At 46.5% G+C, this 23,399-nt stretch overlaps 2 protein-coding genes and 1 long non-coding RNA gene across 14 annotated transcripts in view; 2 read left to right on the forward strand and 1 right to left on the reverse strand.

Moving 5' to 3' along the window:
* ANAPC5 (anaphase promoting complex subunit 5) lies at positions 1-14,801 on the forward strand. 2 transcript variants are annotated; one of them, XM_030024092.2, is made up of 17 exons: positions 1-278; positions 368-447; positions 1,322-1,431; positions 1,831-2,026; positions 3,239-3,305; positions 5,086-5,187; positions 6,353-6,543; positions 7,456-7,537; positions 8,287-8,376; positions 9,327-9,508; positions 9,989-10,124; positions 10,362-10,436; positions 11,232-11,353; positions 12,531-12,638; positions 13,166-13,313; positions 13,918-14,080; positions 14,477-14,801. In XM_030024092.2, the coding sequence occupies exons 1-17, from the start codon at positions 75-77 to the stop codon at positions 14,689-14,691; spliced, it is 2,271 nt and encodes a 756-aa protein (XP_029879952.1). In that variant the 5' UTR covers positions 1-74; the 3' UTR covers positions 14,692-14,801. The 2 variants fall into 2 exon arrangements, with proteins under 2 accessions (XP_029879952.1, XP_040981719.1); XM_041125785.1 differs by lacking the exons at positions 1-278; positions 368-447 and adding an exon at positions 583-761.
* The window catches only part of LOC115345426, a 23,231-nt gene continuing 6,381 nt past the window's right edge, over positions 6,550-23,399 (reverse strand). Inside the window, exon 3 of the long non-coding RNA XR_003924823.1 lies at positions 6,550-6,895. This is a non-coding gene — a long non-coding RNA (uncharacterized LOC115345426). The remainder of the gene's footprint in view (positions 6,896-23,399) is intronic.
* The window catches only part of CAMKK2 (calcium/calmodulin dependent protein kinase kinase 2), a 19,185-nt gene continuing 11,986 nt past the window's right edge, over positions 16,201-23,399 (forward strand). For 2 of the 11 annotated variants that reach the window (XR_003924818.2, XR_003924819.2), the window contains exons 1-4: positions 16,991-17,123; positions 21,535-21,662; positions 22,054-22,543; positions 23,295-23,342. Coding sequence is in view for 8 of the 11 variants with exons in the window: in XM_030024096.2 (XP_029879956.1) it covers positions 22,103-22,543; positions 23,295-23,342 (489 nt within the window). In the remaining 3 variants the exon portion in view is untranslated. Of the gene's footprint in view, positions 16,216-16,380; positions 16,502-16,623; positions 16,739-16,990; positions 17,124-21,014; positions 21,217-21,534; positions 21,663-22,053; positions 22,544-23,294; positions 23,343-23,399 lie in introns of those variants that run through there. The other 9 variants (XR_003924820.2, XM_030024093.2, XM_030024099.2 and 6 more) reach the window with 7 other exon arrangements.

Raw genomic sequence — 23,399 nt, forward strand, 5'->3', positions numbered from 1 at the left:
GCGGCGATTGGCCGGCGGGCGAGCCCGGTTTCCCGGGTGACGGGGCGGGCGGCCGGTGGTGGCCGGTTGCCGCCATGGCGAGCGTGCACGAAAGCCTCTACTTCAACCCAATGATGACGAACGGCGTGGTGCATGCCAACGTCTTCGGCATCAAGGACTGGGTCACCCCCTACAAGATGGCGCTGCTGGTGCTCCTGAGCGAGCTGGGCCGCGCCGGCGCGCAGCTCGGCCTTCTGGAGCGGCGGCGGCTCAACCGGCTACTGCTGCCGCTGCTGCAGGTCGGGGACGGGCCCCGAGGGGGAGGGAAGGCGACCCGAAGGGGCCGCTTGTGTTGTGGCCTGTAGCGACATATCGCTCTCCTCCCCAGGGCCCTGACATGCCGCTGTCGCGACTGCTCAAGGCCATCGAGGAGTCCTGCTCGCACCTGGCCAACTCCGTGCACATCAGGTGGGCGCCGGGGCCGCGGCTTGCCCTCGGGCAACCCTTAAACTGTGTCCCTGCCATCGGGGGAGGGGAGGCGAGGCGAGGCGGGGGGAGAGCGGCTGAGGGCCGGGCCCGGGCCCTGGCCCTGGCCCTGGCCCTGGCCCCGGCCCCCGCTGCGGAGGGAGGCACGAAGTCGCAGCGAGCCAGGCTTCCCTGCAGCTGGAGGCCGAGGAAAGGCTTGCGTCGTTCAGTGAATCCCTTCCCTCGTGTGGTTTCCGTATCCTGTACTGCAAACGTGAAAACTCCACCGCCACAGCCAGTATTTCTGTGAAAGATGGGCAAGCAGTTACATGCGTGCTCTGCACTACCCATATCTGCTCTGATCTCTGTGAAGAAGTGCTCTGAAATGTGTAAATGTATAGTTAAAATGTCATACGTTTGGGAGCAAAAATGTACTTCTACAGTTTTCTTAGTTTTCATCAATACGTTCTGAAAGGCACACAAGCCAAGCGTCGGAGTTTTAAAGTTTCTGTGATACAGAAGATCTAACTAACTCACTAAAGCTAACTCGCTAAACAGCACCAGTTTAAAAAATCAGTCTATTTTGGGTTCCTAATTGTTTCATCGAAAGAATAACAATCTTTTCTAATTGTTCTCCATATTAAAAGAACTGTTTAAAAAAGAAAAAAAAACCCAAACCTGATTACTATTTTGCTTATTATTAATATTCAGTATATTTCGATTTGGTTCATGTGTATAAAAATCTCCTGCACATCATGAATTAGCTACCACTTGGTTCTGTTTCTCTTTACTCATCTATACCTGAAATAGAAGAATATTTTATTTGATGCATATTATTAATATCCTAAAAAAAATGTGTTTTTCTTTCCCTGTTTAGGTTAAAACTTATGGCAGAAGGAGAACTGAAAGATATGGAACAATTTTTTGATGACCTTTCAGATTCATTTACAGGGACAGAGCCAGAAGTTCATAAAACAAGTGTAGTAGGTAACTAATTGTTATCCATACACTATATTTGATGTGGTATCTATCGTTGATGTAATTCATTCAGGATACAGCTTTTTTTTTCTTTTTGGGGAGGTGTAGAGTTTGCATAATACAACTTTTCTCTTGCTCAGATGTTTCATATTAACCAATAACTTTGTGTATTGTGCAGTTCTTGCTGATCTTAACGATTTTTCTGTGATCAGATAGTCTGTGAGATTTGCCACTAATTAATACCAGATTTACACCCTGCAAAATTGACTTTTATCAATTGGTAGGCTGAGATGAGACACTTAAGCAAAATTTAATGTGATTTAAGCTTCTGCTTATTATGATTTCTAGTCTCCTCTCTGAAATAGCACCCTTACAGACAGTTGTCATAACAGATGTTTTCCTTTGCAGGTCTGTTTCTGCGCCATATGATCTTGGCATACAATAAGCTTTCTTTTAGTCAGGTCTATAAACTTTACACTGCACTTCAGCAGTACTTTCAAAACGATGAGAAAAAAAATGGAATTGATGAGAGTGATATGGAACTGACAAATACAGAGGAACTGGAGGGGAAAATGGAGAAAGAAGAACTTGATGTACCTTTAAGGTGATATATTAATATTAAAGTCTTTCCCACTTCTTAAGAGAATTAGTCTTATTTCAGATTACTTCTATACACATCAGAGTAAACTTAAGCTTTGTCCAGCTCAAGATGCTACTCCTGTTAAACCTCCCAAACTCCACAAATGCTCATCTAGGCCCCATGCATGTCCTATCACTAACGTCTTCAGCTGCGATATTGAGATGTAGTGTACTGTAATCTTGTATTTTTTTTAAAGCTTCATACGCTGGCAGAGCTGGGTGGCCTCTCCGTTTCCTTGGTGCCACCATGTGGTAACACTTGTAAATGGCAACAGTTCTGCTCCATGTCTTGTAGATGGCCAGTACCCCATCCTTTTAGGGAATCGCAGGCTAAAGGCCAGATGCTGCCCACAGTTTCCTTCAGTACAGCCCGCTGCTGAATGTCTTCTCTGGTTATGCTAGTCTGTGATGTGCTGAAGCTGTTGGAGAGGTCACTCTTGCTTCCAACAAGGAAAAAGCTGAGCTTAATGTTTTTGGTTTCTCTTTTCGCCCTTCTCCAAATAAAAGAAGTCACATCTATTTACATCAAAAATGAGAAGCAAATACTGACACTCTTCACCCGGTAGAGAGGTGCTCCACTGTAAGAATAATCCTAGAAGCATTTTGTGTATCCGTATATTTAAAACGTACTTTCTAAACTGTCCTTATATAAACTTGTGCTTGTGCATGCTCTGCTACAGCATGAGTCAGTTAACAGCTTTTGGAATCTGGCTGTATGCTGTGGTTGCTGTCTTTCCATGGAATAAACTTCTATCTGCTCTTGCAGAGCAGCTGTTTTCTGGAGTGATGTATGTGGCCAAAGTGCCAGTTCATTTCATTGTGACTATCTTCAGAAGAAAGGAAAAACAGAACAAAGCCATTTGAATATGTCAACCTCAACTCTTCTATCTGCTGTTTTTCTTTGGGTTTTCACATGTATTTAGGGTAACATTCATATTGACTACCGTCTCTGCAGGTTGAAGATTACAACTAAAGTGTGTGAAATCATCTGAATTACTAACTTTGATGTAGCAGATTTCATTATTTATTAAGTTGTCTCCTTTTAGTTTCCTTTCATGCTTTGAGCTATAATATCTCATAAAACTTTATAAAGCAAAAGCGTGGAGTGTCTGATAAAATGTATTTCCTTGTATTCTATTTCATTGCCCTTGTTTCTAACCAGAGTGCTTCTTATCAGGGAAGAAGAGATATCTTGCAGTGGGCCTCTTTCCCAGAAACAAGCAGAGTATTTTCTTTCTCAGCAGGTATGTTATTTCTGAATAAAGTTGACTAAATGATCCATAACATGAATTTCACCTTCAATGTTATCCACAGTGTCAGACACAATGTTTTCTTAGATCTGTTAAAGATTTGTTGATATCTTGCATGTAGTTGCTCAGTATGAGCACTTGGGGCTAAAAGTGTTTTATCTAGACATGTACGTCATATGATGGTATTTGATTCTGGGAAGGTCACGTCCATTCTGACTACTCGCCTCAGATTTGATGTCTGTGAAATGTGCAGTTTTGTTGATTATTCCAGCGGGTAAATACAAAATGGAGCAGAAGTACAGATGGGCACAAATGTCAGTGAATGCACTGCGTGCTTATAATAGCTTGCTAAAAAAACAAAATACATATAATATGTGATGTTTCATATACATTTTAAAAGTTCAAAGCAAGTTCTCAGTCCCATTAGGCTCTATACTGTTAGGAGTTGTTGAATCTGGTAGCCTGATCGTGACAAGGCTCCTGCAGCTCCATGACCCCCAGTGCAACCAGTGTTGAAGTTGAGCATGTGTTATCCCATTCCCCTCTCCGGCTGATGAGGATGAAGGTCCATTAGTGTGAAATATATACAGGTGTATGCTCTTGCGTGCACGTGCTGTCTCTCTTGATTCCACCAGTAACTGAGCTTATACACTCAGTTTATCAAGTAACTGGTCCCTGGATTGTCTTGTCTCCAGTTGCCTCCACAGAAAGACACGAGACACATACAGATGGATCTCTCAGTTGACCCAAAGGCTCCACAGTCTCTCCATTGGTTGGGTTGGGACCTCCTGGTTGGCCTGGACTTCCTCCAGTTGTTTTGTTCAAAGAAACATATCTGGCCCAGTCTTACAGCTGTTTCAATACTTGGCTCTCAAGCTGCTTATCCTACTTTCTGCCTAGTCCAGCTCACCAGCGGTCACCCACTGACATGCACACCCTCACTTGCTCCAGTTGCTGGCACCACAGACACATGGACCTCTGCGCCCTGTGGTCCCCACTCCAGTTGCGGGCACCACAGACACACGGACCCCTGTGATCTAGCTCCAGTTGCTGGCCCTTCAACCTCCATAACCACACGCATGTGGAATAGGGGACCCCTTATCCAGGAGTAGAGTTAGAAATGGGGTTGAATGAGAAGACGAGACAGACTGCAGTGTTCTGGTCAGGGTATGGATTTAAACTGCAGTGGTGTTCTGTTATACTGTGTTTTTTAGCTGCTGTGATTTATGTAGAGTATTTGTTACTGGTATGTATAATTTTTTTTTTCCCTCCTAATTAGAATATTATGTGGGAATCGGAATGTTTAGGAGGGGTCTGAAATTCGAAGTCTTTTTATTATTCAGTATTCAGTAATGCTTATTCTAGTAACTAGATTATTGTAATTTTTTATTAATTGATCTACTTACCGAAGCAAACTATGGATTTACTGTTATTTAGTTTCCTGCTTTTTTTGTGAGAAGATAAATGCAATTCCAGTGAGTGATCTGTTGTATTAGTTCTTCAAAGAGAAACTTAGACAGAATTCTTTTAAGTACCTTTGAATAAGCTTTTCTTTTACTTGGTCTCTCTGATCTCTGGAAGGTGAATGCTATAATGTAGTATAGAATAAAACTGCCACTGATGTTTCAGCGTCATAGTAGACAGAGCTGTTACAAAATCTTCTTTAATGTTCTCTCCAAGCAGATAACAAACTGACAAGCATGTATTAAAATATATTTGTAACCCTCCAGTTTGAGTTACTTATCTTACTTTTAGTTTTCAATTTTTATTCCAGGCTTCTTTATTAAAGAACGATGAAACAAAGGCTCTTACTCCAGCATCTTTACAAAAGGAATTGAACAACTTGTTAAAATTTAATCCAGACTTTGCTGAAGCAGTAAGTATCTTTTTCTTCATCCAAAATGGTTGTAAAGGGATTTCTTAACTCTAGGATGGGATTATTGGGGAGTAATTTATTCTATATTGAAATACAAGCAGATGATAAAAATGTAAGTTGCATGTAAATGTTTAGTAATTCAGACTGAAACTCCTGAAGGTACAGAAACCTTAATTAAGCTAAGTACTTAACCACATGTCTAGCTTTATGCACGGATATAATCCTCTTAATTTTGGTGGGACTATGTGAGTGCCGCCTTGTTCAACTAAATCTAAAACATTTCTTTTTACACGTGCTTTCCTAAGAAATTTCAGGCCTCATACTCCCATAGTTTAAAAATCAGTATTAAGTGCAATATCTGTTGATTTGCTTACTGGTGTTCAGTTTACTTCTGGTGCTTAATAGCAATTTATACTGAAAGCAACAGACAACTCACATTGAGAGTTGGTTCCAGACCTATGCTGTGAGCATTTGCCTTGTTCCTCAACAACTTATTCTTGAGCAAGTGCCGTGAGTTCCCAGTCAGCTCTTTCCTGCCTTACTTTCTAACTCTTCCTCCCAGTAGCCCTGGGCTGAGGTGGACAGGATTTTTCTTGCTCTTGTTTGGAGACAAGGGCTGCCATAGCAGGGGCTGGACTTCACAACTGCAGAAGTCCTCTGCAGTGTTCTGTCTGTCTGACATAAAGTGTTGTCCTGCCCAGGTCTCCATGCCAAGAAGAAAATACATAGTTTTAGCATCTACTTTCTATCTGCATGGCATTTGGAAGCAGTGCTCATGCTTCTGAGTATCTTCCTGAGTGCAGACACAGTGGGAGTCATGCCTCCATTCCCACTCTCGCTTAGCACATAAATACAGGGATTCTACCTGTGTAGAGGTCTCAGACGGGGTGGGATAATTCTGATGGCCAGACCTTGGCCTATGGGACACAATTTGGAAGATCCTATTAGGGAAAAAAAGCAATTTTATCCAAGATTTACAGGAATTCTGCACGGGTAGTATCAGTATCGCTGCAACTTCTGATCAAGCGCTTTCCTGGCCATACAGTGTTTCATGGTTGCACTTGTTAGGCAACCTTTCCCAGCAAGAATACATATAGTAATTACAAACAAAACCTTTGTTTTAATTGTTCTGTATAGTTAAAGCTGATTTTGCTTCAATTTTTAGCATTATTTAAGCTACTTAAATAGTCTCAGAGTGCAAGATGTCTTCAGTTCAACACACAGCCTCCTTCATTATTTTGACCGTTTAATTCTCACTGGAGCAGAAAGCAAAAGCAATGGGGATGAAGGTTACGGTCGGAGTCTGAGATACGCTGCTCTGAATCTAGCTGCACTGCACTGTCGGTTTGGCCATTAGTAAGTTAATATATTGTACTGCACAACTAAAATTCATCTTGTTGCATCTCGTAAGTGCTGATAGATAGACCTTTTGTTCATTCTGAAAATCTGTTCAGGAGAAGAAGGGACTTTCTGTAATTTGATAAGAGCTATAGTTGCATTGGGATTTTCTTGGAATCTTGATTTGTTTTGGTTTGTTTTTATTTTGACATTTATTTGGTTTCCATATAACTGAGCCATCTACAGCTGGGTAAGAGTTGACATTTGTCTGTGTCCGGTTCTCAATTGCTATGTTTCCATGACCTCAGAAAGGTCAGTGGACATGAATGCCTGTTTTCAGCTATATTCTCAAGAAAGTGTGGTTGGTTTTCTGTTAACATTCAAATCAACATAGAGCTGATGATCTGGAAAAAGAATAATTAAAAAAAAAAAAAGCCATCTCAGCTTTTTTGGTTTTAAAATGCCATAGGGGTCGGTGTTATTTTATTGATAAAGCTGGCTTACCCATTTCCATATATGGTTTGCATTTATTGACTGCTGCCTGGATGCATCATGTAAAAGGACTGGAGATGGGAAGGACATCTGCAAAATTGAGAGCAACAACATTTTCTGCACAGGCAGATACTTAACATTGCCCCTGTTCAAACAATAACTTGGCACATTGGCACATACAGGGTTTGAAAGCCCACTTAGGGGTTACAGTTGCATTTTTGTAGTGCCTTGCAGATGCCGTCTTGCTTATTATCCTCAAGAATAGAATATATTGCTGAAGTGCTAGGAGGAAAATACAGGCTTTCTCAGCAGTCTATTAAATCAGTTATCTTCTGAGTGCGATATGCATAATTTAGATTAATATACCTCTGTATTATAATGCTATATTTTAAGCACTGTGGGAGTACTAATACGTTCTCCCTTTTTGTTTGCTGATAGCCAACAGGCTGAACTTGCACTTCAGGAAGCCATCCGAATTGCACAGGAGTCTAACGACCACGTTTGCTTGCAGCACTGCCTGGTAAGGTAGCTGTGTTGAAATGAGGGTTAAGTCACCTTTGTCTCTGTTATCTGAGCCTTTGCTCAGTGAACTGTTGCAGAACTGCTCTTATAGTAGTATCTCATCAAATGCATCAGTAATTTAAATATGACTGTCCAACAGTGGGGTGCTTCTGGCAGGTGGGTCACCCAGAGCAACAGACTGTAGGGAAATCATGGGATGGTTTTGTTGCAACTCAGGATTACTTTCTTAAACAGGAGCTGTGATCCCAGAGTACTAAGATCTCAGTACTAACCTTGAAGTTTAGTCTTATATGTTTTAAAGAGACAAAGTATTTCATAAACTTCCTCTTTACTGTCTGTTGGATTCTCAAAGAGTAATCAGCCTTCCTTTAAACAAACAGAAAGGAGGAGGGAAAGACTTGGATTCCTCTGTATTTTGTTCTGTAATTAACATTATTGGTATAATGAATTGGCATCAGTGGTATCAAACTCCTGCTTTCCACGGTTAACTGTATAATGGGGTTTCTGTGCATTACTGTGAATCTCCAGCATTGACTGCTGTCAAGCCAGTGTCCCAGCCTAGCTGCACTTTTGATATATTTTGCTGTGCAGCACTTAATAGGAGTTGCCGTAGTATCATACTAATTCTGAAGAGTGGTTTGTATTTCCAGTGAATTTTTGTGCATTCTGTGCAAAAAGTAAGAGAAGTTGAAAGTGCTGCAGCCATTAGCTATTTGCAATGAGATTTTAACTTTTTTCCCTTACTAGAGCTGGTTGTACATCTTGGAGCAGAAGATATTCGATAGCTGTGTTCTGCTGGAGCACTCTGTAAACAAATCTTTACATTTTGGTTTGCCAGTAAGTCCATTTCATTTATCCTTAACTTTATTCTAGGACAATCACATGTGGCGAGGGGAGCGTGCATGATAGGGTTTTGGGTCTTGTGGCTGCATTGTTCAAAATATGTAACTGAATTTAAACAAATCTATTTTAACACTCCAAAATCTAGCTGTTTCTATTATTTTTACTCTCCATATTAACAAACCAGAGTTCAGTTGCTTTAATGCCAGTGCATTATTGCAAGGCTCACTGTTTTTCCTTCTAACTTCTTTGTTTTTCAGGCAGAAAAACTCTCTGTGGCTACTAGCGTGGCCCCATGCACCGTTTCAGCCTTAGGCCCGTAGCGCAATCTGCTGGTGCTTGAGGGAGGTTCTTAGGCCTCCGCCTTTCCCAAAACTCAGTGCTGATGCCTCTGGCAGGGCTTTGAACGCGTTTGCTTGTATGGCTCTGTCCCAGCTGTGAAACCTTGCAAGGCAGCCCTCCCCTTAGATGGTTTTGTGCCCTCAATCTGTTGGCCGTTAATGTTTACTTCTGTCTTCCCCAAGATCTGCAATCTGTTTAAGAGAATTGTTCTAAGAGGAACTAAACTGCTGATGTTGGGAGGTGAGAGCAGGCATGGCCACTTGGTGGGGAAGGGGAGGGAAGGCTCTGTGTTTTCACAGCTGTTTCATCATTGGAGAAATTCAGGTACAAGTCCTGTCATCCTCTTTAAGACTTCTGTGTGGGGGAGTGGAAATTACCTTTCACATCTAACAAAATGGCATTCACATATGTGTGGGTGTGCATAAGTGGGTATTTAAAGAAATGCCTGGAGCGGTGTTCCTTTGTCTGTGCTGAATAACATCACCTCTTTTTTCTTTGGGAGTTTTTTCTTAGTTTAGAACTCTTGCTCTGGTGTAATTTGCAAACTGTCCTCTACTCTTTGTCTTTCAGTGCTGTTGTTTTGTTTTTTTTTTTCTTCTTCCCAGTACCTTGCTTCCCTGGGAATACAGTCCTTGGTTCAGCAAAGAGCTTTTGCAGGAAAGGCTGCCAACAAACTAATGGATGCCTTAAAAGATTCTGATCTGTTGCACTGGAAACACAGCTTGTCAGAGCTTATTGATATTAGTATAGCACAGAAGACTGCCATTTGGAGATTATACGGCCGCAGGTATTTTGTTTCTTTGGAACTCTTGGGTTAGCTCAGTGTACTTGTTAGCACATAATGCCTTTTGAGTTATTTATATAGGTGTAACAAGTGACTGCGTCTCTCCAGTGCACTAAAATAAAGCAATCAGGCTGTGGTTCAGTACAGACTGAATGCAATTATTTCCATTCTCTTGTGTTCCTTTAAAACTCATACTGGAGAAGAGATTGAGTTCCCATTTAGTAGTGGCAACTAGATCATAAGTTGTTCCTGTGCCCCCATTTTCAGCATCTCAGTGCTTAGACTGTGTGCAGCTTTCGGTATGTAGTACTTGGTGTGCCTGTATTGTCTGGAGTTCCTGGATGGCAGTTGTTTTACAAGTTTTCATTCTCCCCCAGGCCTCTGGCTTACCAGAAAACATTATCTATGGTCTTGTTATGACAACAGTCTAAAAATGATTGTTGTTTGTTGCTTGAAAGCTAAAAGATGTTTCTCTTGCACAAGCACCATGGCACTTCAACAAGCCCAAACACTGCTGAGCATGAACAGTCTGGAGGCTGTGAATGTGGGCGTTCAGCAGAATAACACAGAGTCCTTCGCTGTGGTATTGTGTCACCTGGCTGAGCTACATGCAGAGCAGGTAAGTTTTATGGCTAGTTGCACAAAATGTCATTTAGGTGAGAGGATGTGTGGGTGTTATTGACAGAGAAGGCAAGACTTGACTCGTGTTTTGTTCTGCCTTTAATGTCTGTATTGGGGGCGAATAAAATGCAGCGTTTTTGTTTGGCAAGTTCTTTCTGTGAAGGTTGTGTTGAAATCAAGGGGAGTGGTGGTTGTCCCAGTGTATGTTAATCAGAGTGCTGTTTCTGTGTTACAGGGATACTTTGCAGCTGCTTCTGAAATATTGAAACACCTAAAGGAAAGATTCCCTCCCAACAGTCAGCATGCACAGGTAGAATATTTATAATTTAGCCTGTAAATTATGTACTATTATACAACAGGATCTGAATTCTATTGCATCTGAATTCTTTCCTCCATATGCCTTGGGCTATACATTTGCTAATTTCACTTGGCTCATGACCTCACGGGAAGCTGTGCAGCACAAACTTTTCTACAAAAGCATGAAAAAGATGCCTCTGTTTTAAGACTGGCAAGACATTTATCTCACCATAGGCTCCTAAGAAAAAGCTGTTTAAGTAGAAATGTCATTGACAGAGGAATATACAGCTCCCTCATAAGCACATATAGGAATTAAATGCTCTGCATTGATTTGGAGCTTCAAAGTTCTGTTTAATTAGTGCTACTTATTTTGACATATTACAATCCCAAAATAACTGAGAGAATAGGCTGGTTTATGTGTGACTCTGGGAAACACATTAACACTTGAGTCTATAAGATAGTATTTACCTTGACGTGTTCAAGATTCCATTAAATATAGTTTGGTCCTTCTCTTTTCGTTATAGAACAGGTCTGCTGTTTCAAAGCATTAGTAATGATTTAAAAGAGCTTTTTTACTTAAAATGCAGTCAAATAGGTGAGCTTTGGTATTGAAACATTAATCCAGACCTGAGCATTTCTGCTGAGGACAGTAATTTAGTAAATCCAGTAATTGGATAATTGGACAGTGGAGTTACTTGTGTCTAGACGTAAATATCCATAGGGGAAAATAAAAAGTAACTTTTAACTTGGGATTAGAAAATGAGCAGGCGCAACTTCTAAAACTTGTTCCTGGATGTTCTTTGTTTAGCTTTGGATGCTGTTTGATCAGAAAATACAGTTTGAGAGAGCCATGAATGATGGCAGATACCATATCGCAGATTCTCTTGTAGCAGGAATTACAGCACTTAATAGCATTGAAGGCGTATACAGGTAAGAAATCATGAATCTGCATACACTTGCAGGTGTGTCCCATGAAGATAATGAAAAATTTAGCAGAATGATTGCTGGCAGTCACATGTGCTTACATGTTCTTCCCTTTCCAGAACTAATTATGGTCACGTTGTCTAACCTGTAGTGCTTATTCCATTAGAGTATGTCCTGCAATAGTAATGTCTAGTTGTTTCTCTGGACATTTTAAGAACTGGAATAGCACTGCTGAAGTTGGTGTTATTCTAGAGCAGTAGATCTGTTGTAAGAACGCAAAATACTTCTTCAAAATCTGCCGTGGTGACTGTACTCAAACCTAAGCACAAAGCAGAATTTTATGTCAAATAGCTAGGGATCTCGGGCCTAGTCTCAACTCTGCTATGGTAAGAGAGCTTCAGTGTTTTCATCTGTGTCCTGGTTTCTACATCTACAAAATGGAACAATATGATTTTCACTCGCCTTAATGGGTTCTTGTTTCTAAATGAGAATGACATGTTAGAAATGGGTAGGGTTAAAATTTGTTATTTGGTGAGTATGGAAAACAGCTTACTGTTAAAACCAATTTGTTGTTGATTTTCAATGAGGCAAAACACCTAAAAACATAGCCAGTGCCAGTAAGCTGGAAGATCAGTATTCAAGCTGTGGGACCTGATGCTTGTCCTTCTGGAATTGGACTGTTTGTGATTTCCCTGATCTTTAAATAGTCTACTCGGTGTCTGGGTTGAGGGCATTAGTACACATCCCCTACTGCTGGGTATTTGTTTCTTATTTCCCTGTTCTTGCTTTTTCCCTGTTGCTCCATATCCTTGTTAGCTCAAGCCAATTTTAGCTACTTTACCTCATACCTGTTTTTCTTACAAATAATTACTTGTGCTTTCCAGCGTGCATGCCCTCCCACTTCTGCTGCCTGTTTGGCCTTGGGTTTTGGCAATCCCTGTTTTCTGTCTAAAGCTGTTTTAGGAATTTGGTCCTTTCTGCTGCGAGTTGTCCAGTTGGATTCAGAGATACCTGTTTTTCCCCTGCCGGTGTGTATAGCATGCATACACTTTGCCAGAATGCCATTCTGTGGTTACAAGAAACAGGTCACAAAATAGAGACCTATTTTACTGTGTTCCGAAGAGCAGAATTGTATCTAAAATATAAAAATACGATCACTGATGTTTTCTTTCTACCACGGCAGAAAAGCCATTGTATTGAAAGCCCAAAATCAAATGTCAGAGGCGCACAAACTTTTGCAGAAGTTGTTGATCCACTGCCAGAAAATCAAGAACACTGAGATGGTGATTAGGTAAGAATGTTTCATTTTCAGAGTATTAAAGCCACTGTGCAGTGATCAGAATCAGCCATTTCAATTTGTCTGTGTTCAGAGTTCACTAGTCTTCAGATTACCTACTATGATTTGGAGATTACAAATTAATTTCATTTATTAATCACAGTCTGGAGGAATCCTCAAAATATTGTGGAATTGAAACCTAGTCATCTTTAATATGTAAATTAAAAGGTAGTAAACTTATTTTAAAGTTCCACAAAGACTTACAGAAGAGGGAAACACTGCATCCAAAATAAACAGGAAATAGAAATGTATGTGTGTAGTTGTACCTTTGTGCTAACCTTCAGAGTAGTTACAGTGTTATTTAATCTTTTGTATGTTGGCGACATCTCCTCTTAAGAGTGTAATTGAAGCTTATTGTATATGCAGTAATGTAATTCACAATAAAATCAATACCATTATGGATGGAATAATTGTTGGGGAAATAAGCAGACATTTTTGATCAAAAGAAAAAGTTTGTAATTCTTTCCTCCTGTTTTGGTTAGCGTACTGCTGTCAATAGCAGAGCTCTACTGGAGATCTTCATGTCATACCATAGCATTGCCTGTCCTGCTGCAGGCTCTTGCCCTCTCTCGAGAATATAGTCTACAGTACTTGGCTTCTGAAACTGTGCTGAACTTGGCTTTCTCCCAGGTATGTCTGATTTGTGTTTTCGCAGGGCTGTAGGGCAACATGTATTCTGGGGAGATCTGGATACCATTTTTATTCCTGTGAGATTTAAGAACACAACCTTGTTGGAATTAAATTATTGATTCTGAAGAAGTCTATTCTAAATGTTGATAGTAAATAATAAAAGTTGAGTTTCATGTGTATCACTAAGATATGTAGTTATTGCATATAATTAAGCAGGCAAGCATAAATTGGGCCTGCCTTAATTGCTTCAGTTGTTATTTTTTCTGCTAGTATTTTGGCTTTCTCGTGGCATGGTTTGGCATGTGTTTGAATTAAAAATAATGCTTGTAATGGAGTTCAGTTATATTGTTTATTCTGAGCTGGCAGAGACGTGGTTGTCAGCACTGACTGCAGTGGAGAAGCCGTGCCTAATCATTTCAGATGGTAGCTCATTTCTACTAATAAGTTTTGATTTAAAAGAAGATTGTGGGGGGAAAAAAATTTACATCCTCGTCTGTAGCGCATTGCATTATTAGAAACAGATGTGGCTTATGTTGGTCTTCTCTGAAGAAGCTGCTCTCACCAGTGGATTCCAGTATTAGACCAGTAAGTATTTCTCTTTCAGCTGATCCTTGGCATTCCTGAACAAGCCCTGAATATTCTGCACACGGCAATAGAACCTGTCTTGGCCCACGGAGCTGTCCTGGACAAAGGCTGCGCCATGTTCTTGGTGGCCAAGTGTCAGGTGGCTTCTGCAGCTTCCTACACTCCACAAAAGAAGATTGAAGGTAGTGTGAAGAGTAATTCTCACTGAAACTGCACTCAGAAGCTGAGAAGTGCAAACCAGTGTATATATTGGAGTCCTGCTATGTGATCACTGTTAAAAAAAGTTGAAGTGATACAATAGTGTGTTACCTAGTTATCGGATAGCAAAATTAATTTGAAGTTAGTTATTCAACAGATGCAGTGTTTATAATGGAATCCTGTTTATCTGCATACTTTCACACCCGTATTTTGCAGCAAAGGCTGATAACAGAAACTAGCTGAAAGACCATGTTGCTAAGACACGAATTGTTTTGAAAAGCTGAGGAATTTATAATTGGGCTCCTTAGAATTGAGCTATATTGCTTGGAGTTGTTACTGTGATATTATCTTAAATATGACTGTCCCCCTTTTTTCGACAGCTTTGGAATCTGCTATCTTGAATCTAAATGAAGCCAAGACTTACTTTGCCAAAGTGGACAGCAAAGAGCAGCTCAGAGATGTTCTCTACTTCCAAGCCCGGCTGTTCCACACCCTAGGCAAGACCCACGAAAGGAACAAATGTGCCATGTTGTTCCGTCAGTTGCACCAGGAACTGCCAGCACATGGTGTCCCCTTAATCAATGCCTTCAAGTGATGCATTTAAAGATGAGATTTGTTTTTCTGTTTTTTTACAAATGTCTTTTTATTATATTCAGTCATCCGTGTTTCAAAATAACTGCCAATAAATCATGGTCTTCTGTTGAACAACCTTGCATTTTGTTTGTAATGACTTGAGGGAGGACATAGGTTTCCACCCATTTCACTTTTATTCTGTACTTGAAATTAAGAGTAAGAATCGAATGGGGGGAAAAAAAGACTCTCTTGACTGCATTATAAACACGCAGAGGGAAGTAGCATAGTCACGATGAAATAATATCTGTTCTTAGTAGTGACATTTTCAGGATCAATGCTGGCTTTATGAACACTGGGGTACAAAAAATAGTGGAAAATGTAGGCGAAGCTCCTTTGTGCTCATTTTTAGTGGTATAGAATGGGGAGTCTCATTTAAAACATGTCTTTGCATTTAACCTGTCTACAGTCACTGTTTACTCTGTAGAAACAGATGGTGTTGGCAGAAGGGGAAAAAACAGGGTTCAGTTGGAGAGGTCTAACGGTGCAAAGTCCTGGCATTGTTGTTACACGTGCCCTTGTGCAAGGAGTGGCTGAGAAAAGTAAAGAGTGCTAAACAAAAGCACCAGCTCAGCTGAAATGTTTTTATTGTATGTGTTCTCCCATAGGTGCTGTGTATAATTTACCTGCTCTGGTTTTATGGGTGGATAAATGAACATCACAACTAACTCAATATCCAATATGCTGCCGTTGACTTCTAGTAATTAGATCCTCATTTTGGAAGAAAATTTCATTTCAGGTGTAGTGTGGGATTTCAAGGCAGACAGGGTTGCACTTTGTGAGTGTAAACCTTTTGTGGGTGAACCTTGGGGCTGGGGGTGCCAGTCCCTTTCACCTTGTGACTATATAAAAACTGAACACCATTAGTGTAAACTCTTGGAGATAGATACCCTGCCAGGAAGCACTAGATTAAACTGTGGCATTGTTAGCAAAGAGAAAGCAAGACCAGACCTAAACCTGGCTCTGCTGGAGCCCTGCCAGGTACTGCAGGAAGAGAGAAAGTCTAAGATGTGGTTGAAAGGAGGGTAGTCCAGTGCTAGTTTACGCATCTCGTTAATTAGTGTTGCAACATGGCTGTTGGCAGGTAATCAGTGCCTTGATTTTAAAACAGCAACTGTATTTCTAACAGTGAAGAGTAACCCAGCTTTGCGGAACGCTGGTTTTGGTGGCTTGGCCCCTCTCAGCTAGGTTTTAATCAGTGCTGAGGAGTTCAATCCAGAAAACATTTGGAGCGCCTGCTATTTTACAGTAAGTGCATAAACCTTATTTTTAGAGTGGTTTTCAAGATCCTGGTCAAAATAGCTGTGTTTAGCCATAAAGTTCGCATGGAAGCATGGCTCTACTCCGGGGAGCTCTACAATGTGGAAGTGTTGCCTGCAAACAGGTCTCAAGGCACAACGAGGAAGAGGGTTTGCGCCAGCCGTGGCGTTCGCATCTGCTCAGGGTTGAAGGTGTTGCTTCATGCAAGGAGCTGATCAGAAAACTGCAGGTGAGCTCAGCGCAAGAACGGTGCTTGATGGGAATATTCTCGGTAATAAAACGCAAATAATTATCAAGGACAAAGTAAGGGAGACGTTTACAAAGGGCTGGTGTCAGCCGGGGAGTTAAAAGGCCGTGCCCGTGCAGCAGTGTTGCCTCCGTCCAGGTGCTGCAGAGCTGCAACCTGAGCGGGAGCTGTGCTCCGTGGCCGCTGTGACATTTCCAAACAAGGGCTTTCTAAAACCCCCTTTAGGTGATGATTTCAGAATCCTTGAGCAACCGCTTAGCTGACGCAGGTAACCCAGTTTTGCACCCGGTCGACCTCACGCTGGAAATTCTGCGTTGGCACAAGGGCAGAGGGGAGGAAGCCCCGGCCGAGCACCGGGACGGACGATGCTCTGGGTTACGTCCCTGCGGGCCGCGGGGGGCCGGCAGCGGGGCTCGCCTGCGCCCGGGGCCGCGTCCCGGCGCGGCGGGCGGAGGAGCGGGACCGCTCGGGGCAGCCCGGCTGCGTCCCGCGGCTGCGCTGCGAGGTAAGGCGAGGCCCCGCGGCCGGAGGGGGAAAGAAAATACCGACCCCCCCCCCCCCCCCCAAACCAAAACAAAAACCAAACCAAACCAAACCCCCCCCCCCCAAAGAACGGCTTACGGGGGGGGGGGGGGTGGGCGGGCAGGATGCGGCTGCCCGGGGGGGAAACCTCCCCTTCCCCGGGGCGGAGCGGGGCCTCCCTCCCTCCCTCCTTCCCTCCCTTCCTCCCTCCTTCCCTCCCTCCTTCCCTCGCTGCCGCCGCCAGAGCGGAACCGAAAGCGAAGGCGGCGCCGGGCGGCGGCCGCGCTCCGGCCCCGCGGGCGGCGGCGGCGGCTCCGGGGGCTGCGGGGGCCGCTCCCTTCTCCCGGCGGAGCGGCGCGTCCCGCCAGGTCGGTGGTTGCGGGTGCGGGAGGGCCCGGGCGGGGGATGCGCCCGCGGCTGCGGAGACAAAGCCGCGCCCGGAGGGACCGGGACCGGGACCGGGAGCGGGAGCGGGAGCGGGTGGCCGGGGTCGGGGCCGGGGCCGGAGATGCCCTCCGAGCAGAAACGGCATCTCCTTCAAAGAGGGCTTTCCCGCGGGGCCGGCAGCCGGCCTGCTCAGGGATTTTGGCGCTGGGGGATCGGTGCTGTCATTTCCCCCCCCCCCCATCCCGCTTCGGGGAGCTGCGCTGCGGCCGCCCGGGCCCCGCCGGCATCCCGCTCCCGCTCGCCTTCGGCCGCCCGCCAGCCCCGGCATGTGCCGGTGGTAGAAGGATGGGCTGGCAGCATCCCAGGCTCGGGGATGTGACAGGGTGGTGGCCGTCCCCGCGACACCAGGGGTGGCACAGACCCTACGGGGGAGGCGAGGGCTCGGAGCAGGGGGACCGGGGAGAGTTAGGCCATGGGGTTGGGAAAAGGAGGGGATTTTTAAGGTCAAGGAGCAAGTGAGAGGCCAGGAGTGGATGGAGGGGATGGAGCTGGTGGAGCGACTGTACAGGGGACAGGTCTCATTAGGAGAAGCCACGGGTTGGGTTGCTGCGGGTGATTGAGCGTGGTTAGGAGGTGGGACGCAGCCCTGTGGCCACGTGCACGGCTCGGAGCACGAAGGTAACAGTAAAGCCCAAAAGCAGCGGCGGGATGACGGCAGGAAGCTGGTGTGATGGAGCTGTGGGCTGACCGCACGGCTCTGCGATGCTACCATCCCCGGGGACAGGACCAGGTTGTCCTCAGGGCCAGGGGGACCGCGCTGGGGAGGGGATGTGTGGTGGCTGTGGGCGCCGGAGCTGCCTTCATGGTCCCCAACCAGAGAGGCAGCCCCTCTCCCACGAGAAGGAGCCCCGTCCCTTTCCTGGCCCCTCTCCGTGAGCACTTCGTTTTGGGAAAAACGGCCAACAAAACCCGAGAGCCCACCCCTGAGAGCGGCGTGAGGGGTGTCTGATCGCCCAGCACTGAAGGCGGCTGTTATCAGATTGGGGAGGTAATTTGGAGGAGGCTTTGCTTTCAACTCAGCCTTAATGTCTTTTAAGTGGTGTTCACAAAGTGCAGCGCTGCTCTCGTTTCCTCTCTCGTGGGCAGTGCGGGCTGGAGCTATTGTTTCCAGGAGGGCCGGGAGCCGCTCGGCAGCGCTGGACAAGGTGATGCTGGTGCCCTGAGCTCATCCCAGCCCGTACTGAATGCCATGTCCAGCGCTTACGCTCTTGTTTTGGGATGCTCATTTTGTATTGCTTAAGCAATATTAGGCGGTATCGTCAAGATTATAAAAAAATCTTGGTTAAAGGCGTTTTTTGACTCCTATTGAAACCTGCCACTGGGTTTTGTACCGTTACAGTGCTACCAGCCCAGCTTTGCATTTGTACCTCGATTCTTTCCACCCTGTGTTGGATGGGCCAGGCAGCACAAAAGGCTCTTCTCTTCACCCCAGGGACGACGAAAATCGTCTCTGCTCGGGCACAGGGACACGGCGTAGATGGGGGCTGGGTGCCTGTTTCCAGTATCTCGTTATTTTGGGTGTCCTCTGACTTCTAGAGAAGCCGCTGAGAGATTTTTTTCCATTAAAAGTCAGGCAGGGATGCATACGGTCTTTGTATACTACAGTGACTAATATATTTCTGGCAAGGTCTGCACTCACCCGTAGGAAGGGAAACTGTGATCGATGCCCCTGTTGCTGCAGATGACACCGCTCTTGGCACTGCCGCTTCCACTGCTGACAGTGACCAGGGAAAGCAAAATAGCCACTGGACTCTGCCCAGCGAGAGCCGATAACTGCCCTGCGTGTTGGCCCCGGTTAAATTTTAACCACAGACCTTCGGCCGTAGCAGGGGGAGAATCCTCTGCGAGTAAAATCAGCCTTGGTTTAGGTGGTTTGTGTTCAATTTTGTTATAAACAGCTTTTTTTGCAGTGCGTGAGCTAACCCCCACAGAAGAATGGATTGAGCTGCCACCAAGTCTTACTCCCTTGGAGGGTCTGACCCTGACACCATGTCTGGCCTTGCCGGAGGAAAGCGCGTAGGGGAGGGAAAGGCGAGCATGTGGCAGCCGGTGGGAACCGGGGGCACTGTCCCATTGCCCACCCTGCGCCTGGGTAGAGAAACAGCTCCAGGGAGGGAAGGACAGACCAAAGCGTCCGTGTGCTCCCATTTAAATCTGTGCAGCCAGTGCTGGCTGGAAGGTGTCATCCTCTGCGCCCCCCAAAATCGGTCGGCGTATTCCCATCTGGAGGTGGCTGCATCCCAGCAGGGACCACACGCTCACAGCAGAGCTGGGGCAGCAGGAGGGGGCTGTAAAAATCACTTCACCCTTGCGGGGGCCAATTTCACTCCCATTTGTTTCCGGTAAAGCCACGTGGACGCTGAGTGAGAGGGAGAGCCGCTGCCAGGGTTTCACAGACCTCTTTTCATTTTAATATCCCTCTCCTTGCTGAATTAGATGCGAGACTGATTGCTTCGATAATCCTGCCGCAGCCGCTATGGGTTATATATGGATTGCAGCCAAAAGCCGTGCCGATAAATCATTCCTATACACCAGGCTGTTATATTTCCTGAGGATTTTGTGGGCATGTGCTGCTTGCTTTTACATAAGGATCTGCTGGAGTTCGTACCAGAATGTGCCACTTTTCCCCAGGCAAGGACCCGGGTGGGTTGGTGAAGCCTGAGCCCCCAGGCTGTATTTCCCCTCTTTGGGTTTATTCCCTCCATTCCAGCTATTTTAGTTTTCCCTCTGGCTGGGAATACGGCTGTTTTCCTCCTCCTTCTCCTCAGCCTCCCCGTGTGCTTATTAAGGAGAACCGGCTGCGTTATCGTTAGTGGTTATCCCACGTCCCAAGTGGCTGTGTTCAACAGTGGGATCCCACTTTTGAGTTTCTCTCGGGGAAGGTATCATCTCACAGGGCAATTTTTGCAAAGCCCTGTGCAAGGCACACATGCAAAGGGAAAAAACCCTCCAATTTTCCACCCTAGCCGATGTTACGATGGTACTTGGATGACTTTTAGCATGTTTACAGAGCCTGGGCAAGCCTGCTTGAATTAATCAGCCTTGATATGTTTATCCTGGGCAAGCCAATTAACTCCTGCCAGCCAGGGCACGTTTGGCTTTCAAGTGTGGCGGAGAGTTCATAACTCAATTTTGCTCTAGCCCGGCAAAGTTTAGCATGAACCCTTGCAAATTCAGATGCAGGCAATGGTCTGGGGGCAGGACGAGATGCCTGGCCGTGCTGTGCCATTGCCAGGGACCGGTGCTGCAGCCAGCGATGCTCCTGGGGCAGCTTCATCCCGGGGCTGCCCCGATGAGCTGCCTTTTTTGGTGAGGCCGCAGCACACGGTGAGGGTAGAGGGCACGGCGTTCGGGATCGGCTTCGGGGGACAGCTATTTATATGTGCCTGCTGGCGGGGTGCCCAAAGCAAGCCAGGCAAATGGCAACTGTCCTCAAGATGCATCCCTGCGGGTTCAGGATGAATGGGGCGGGGGGGGGTGTGCTGCCTGTTTTATTTTAATACGTTTTGGGAGTGCATTAAAACATGCTGCCGTGGCCACCAGCAGCGCTGGGCGGGGGGGGAATTTTGCAGCCACAATGCCCAAGGCGCAGAGCCCCGGCTTGCCTTGGCTGGTGGCTCCCGGCTCTCTTGCCCAGCAAAGCCCCAGCCGGGAACGGATTCAGCCCCACGAAACGCGGCGTTTCTGAAATAGTTTGTCCTTGTTGCTGTTCGTCGGCTTATTTATAGCCTTCCCATCCCCTGCGTTTTTCTGCGCCTCGAAGCAGCGAGCCGCGCCGGGTCGGCTTTAGCTCTGGGCCGATCCTGCTCGGGCAAAAAAAGCTCCAGTTTATAGATTGGTGTTGAAAACAGCAATTAGGCCATTGTGAAGCCTGAAGGAAGGGGGAGACGATTTGATTTCTGTACTTGACCCGTAATTTCTGCTGGGCTGATTCAGAGCGGTAGTGCTGTGGGTACATCACGGAAACTTCAATGGAGATGAGCAGAGCTAATTTTAACCGGCCGCCTCGCCGAGGTGTGGGAACCAGGCAGAAAACTGCCTCAAACCTTGTTCCTGCTTCTGGGCTGTTTGTTTCGGGATATTTTTTTTCACTTGCTTCTGCAGCAGCTCGTTAACCTAGAAATTAAAAACAGCACCAGCATCGCAGCAGGGAAGAGTGATGGTTTACAACCAAACTACCATTGAGCTGCCCTGGCTGCTGTGGGGCACCTGGCATATGTGAATTAACATAGTTTTCTCCCTTTTTAAAATTATTATTTAATTGTTTGATTTTATTTTATTTTTTTTTAAATTCTTTGTTGCTAACAGGCTTGTTTTCTCATTTATCTCAAGGTTCAAGAACCTGATTTTTGCACAGGAGGCCGTAGGGAACCTGGGGCAAGGAAGAGAAATCGCTGGCAGTGACGGGCTGCGGGAGGAGGCAGTGAGCCGGGGGGGGCTGATCCTGCACCCCACGCTTGGTAAGCGGGTCCCTATGCCCCTGAACTGCTTCATTCGGGGGATGTTTGGCAGAGATGTGCCTGCTCCAACTGTGGGACCAAGCAGTAAAGCAGGAAACCAGGCGGTATTTACGCCAGTATAGTGCAGGGCCGGATCCTGCCCCTGTAAAATACCCCTTTTGGGGTATTTCCATAGCGGAGGTGATGGGGTTGTTATTCCCTGGAGGTGTTTAAATCAAGGGGGTGGAGGGAGCTGGGGTCTGCCCTGTGGCAGGGTGGGTGCCATCCTGCGCCGCTGCACCTTGGCTTTACCATCCCCTGTGGGATGAATAAATTAATGTGTAGAGTAACGACCGGCGGGAGGAAATCCCGCTTTCCAGGGGAGCCCGGCTGAGCCGCCCTGTGTTTGCAGGCGTGCCTCCCCATCGCAGCGTGGCCGGCATGAGGCTGTCGGTCGCACCATGCCATCATGCGTCCCCGGCAGCTTGCCCACCCCACGGCCCCTCTGCCGTGACGGAGGCTGCGGCCACCGAGCACCCGGGGAGCTGCGGGACCCCCTGCCGCTGAACCCCCACCGCCCCGGCATGGCCTCGCTCATCGTGGTGACCGAGTACGACGCGACGGGGAGCGCGAGTGAGGAGGAGGAGGAGATGAACGCAGCCGGCAGCGAGGGTTTTGGGGACGGCCGGGAGCCGAGGGCGAAGCTGCACCTCTCCGGCCGAAAGCTCTCCCTGCAGGAGCGGTCGCAGCCTGCCCGCTCGCCCGGGACCGGCGACGGCACCAACGACCGCTTCATCTACCCATCCCTCCCTTACTCTCCGGTGACGTCCCCCCACTCCTCCCCGCGGCTGCCGCGGCGGCCGACGGTGGAGTCGAACCGCGTGTCCATCACGGGACTCCAGGTGAGGGGGAATCGTTGCTGCTCCCACGGTTCTCCTGCCCCCGGCCGCCTGGTTTCCGTCCCCGTGGCATTGCTTTTCGCTTGGTTTTTTGGGATAAAAACCTGCGGCGTGTCCGCAGATGCGCAGCGGGACGTCCTGGTCCATCCTGGGCCATGGGGACAGCCCTCGGGGAGGTGGGTCTCAGCGGCTCACGGCCTTTCGTGCCTTTTGCAGATGCTGCCAGCTCTGGCGGCTGCGTTTCTGGGGAGCCGGCGGTGTACCATGGTTTTCTTTTTCTCTCCCTTAAAAATAAAAAAAAGAGAGAGACCCGCTGAGATCTAAAGAGAAAATGGCCCTGCTTGCCCCCAGCCTGCCAGCGTTGACAGAAACCAGGCAGCAAGCGGCTGCTTTGCCCATAAGAAATAAAAATACTCTGCACCAGGTCACCGGCATTAAACCCCCGGGGCTCTCCCGGCTGCTGATCCCCACCACCGCCTGCCCGTCCTGCGCTCTCGTTCCACGTGAGCGGACGATATTGCCCGCCCGGCCGTTAACGTTCGCAATTAGCCATCTATAAACACACTGACGCGTGGCCAGGCAGCTGGCGTTTACGGCTCATGAATCAAAGCTGTCCAGCCCCAAGCGGGTGCCCAGGCAGAGCAGAACAGGGCGTGAGTTTGCAGAGAAAAGTTTTGCTGAAGATTTAAAAAGAGGAGAGCAAAGGCGAACGGTTTTGTGGCTCGTGTCCGACCCCCCCTCTCTCTCCCCGCAGGACTGTGTGCAGCTCAACCAGTACAAGCTGAAGGATGAGATCGGGAAGGTGAGTAATGGCCAGGTTTGGGGTGGGATGGGGGAATTTGGGGTAGGAGGGCGTTGG

This window comes from Aquila chrysaetos, chromosome 9 (genome assembly GCF_900496995.4).
Source record: "Aquila chrysaetos chrysaetos chromosome 9, bAquChr1.4, whole genome shotgun sequence".
NCBI lineage: Eukaryota > Metazoa > Chordata > Aves > Accipitriformes > Accipitridae > Aquila > Aquila chrysaetos.

Bases quoted from the DNA above. Each gene is read 5' to 3' on its own strand.
- ANAPC5 (XM_030024092.2), top strand. From the start codon at position 75: ATGGCGAGCGTGCACGAAAGCCTCTACTTCAACCCAATGATGACGAAC. The intron at 448-1,321 runs GTGGGCGCCGGG...TTCCCTGTTTAG, and splicing joins GCCAACTCCGTGCACATCAG to GTTAAAACTTATGGCAGAAG. The intron at 8,377-9,326 runs GTAAGTCCATTT...TCTTCTTCCCAG, and splicing joins CTTTACATTTTGGTTTGCCA to TACCTTGCTTCCCTGGGAAT.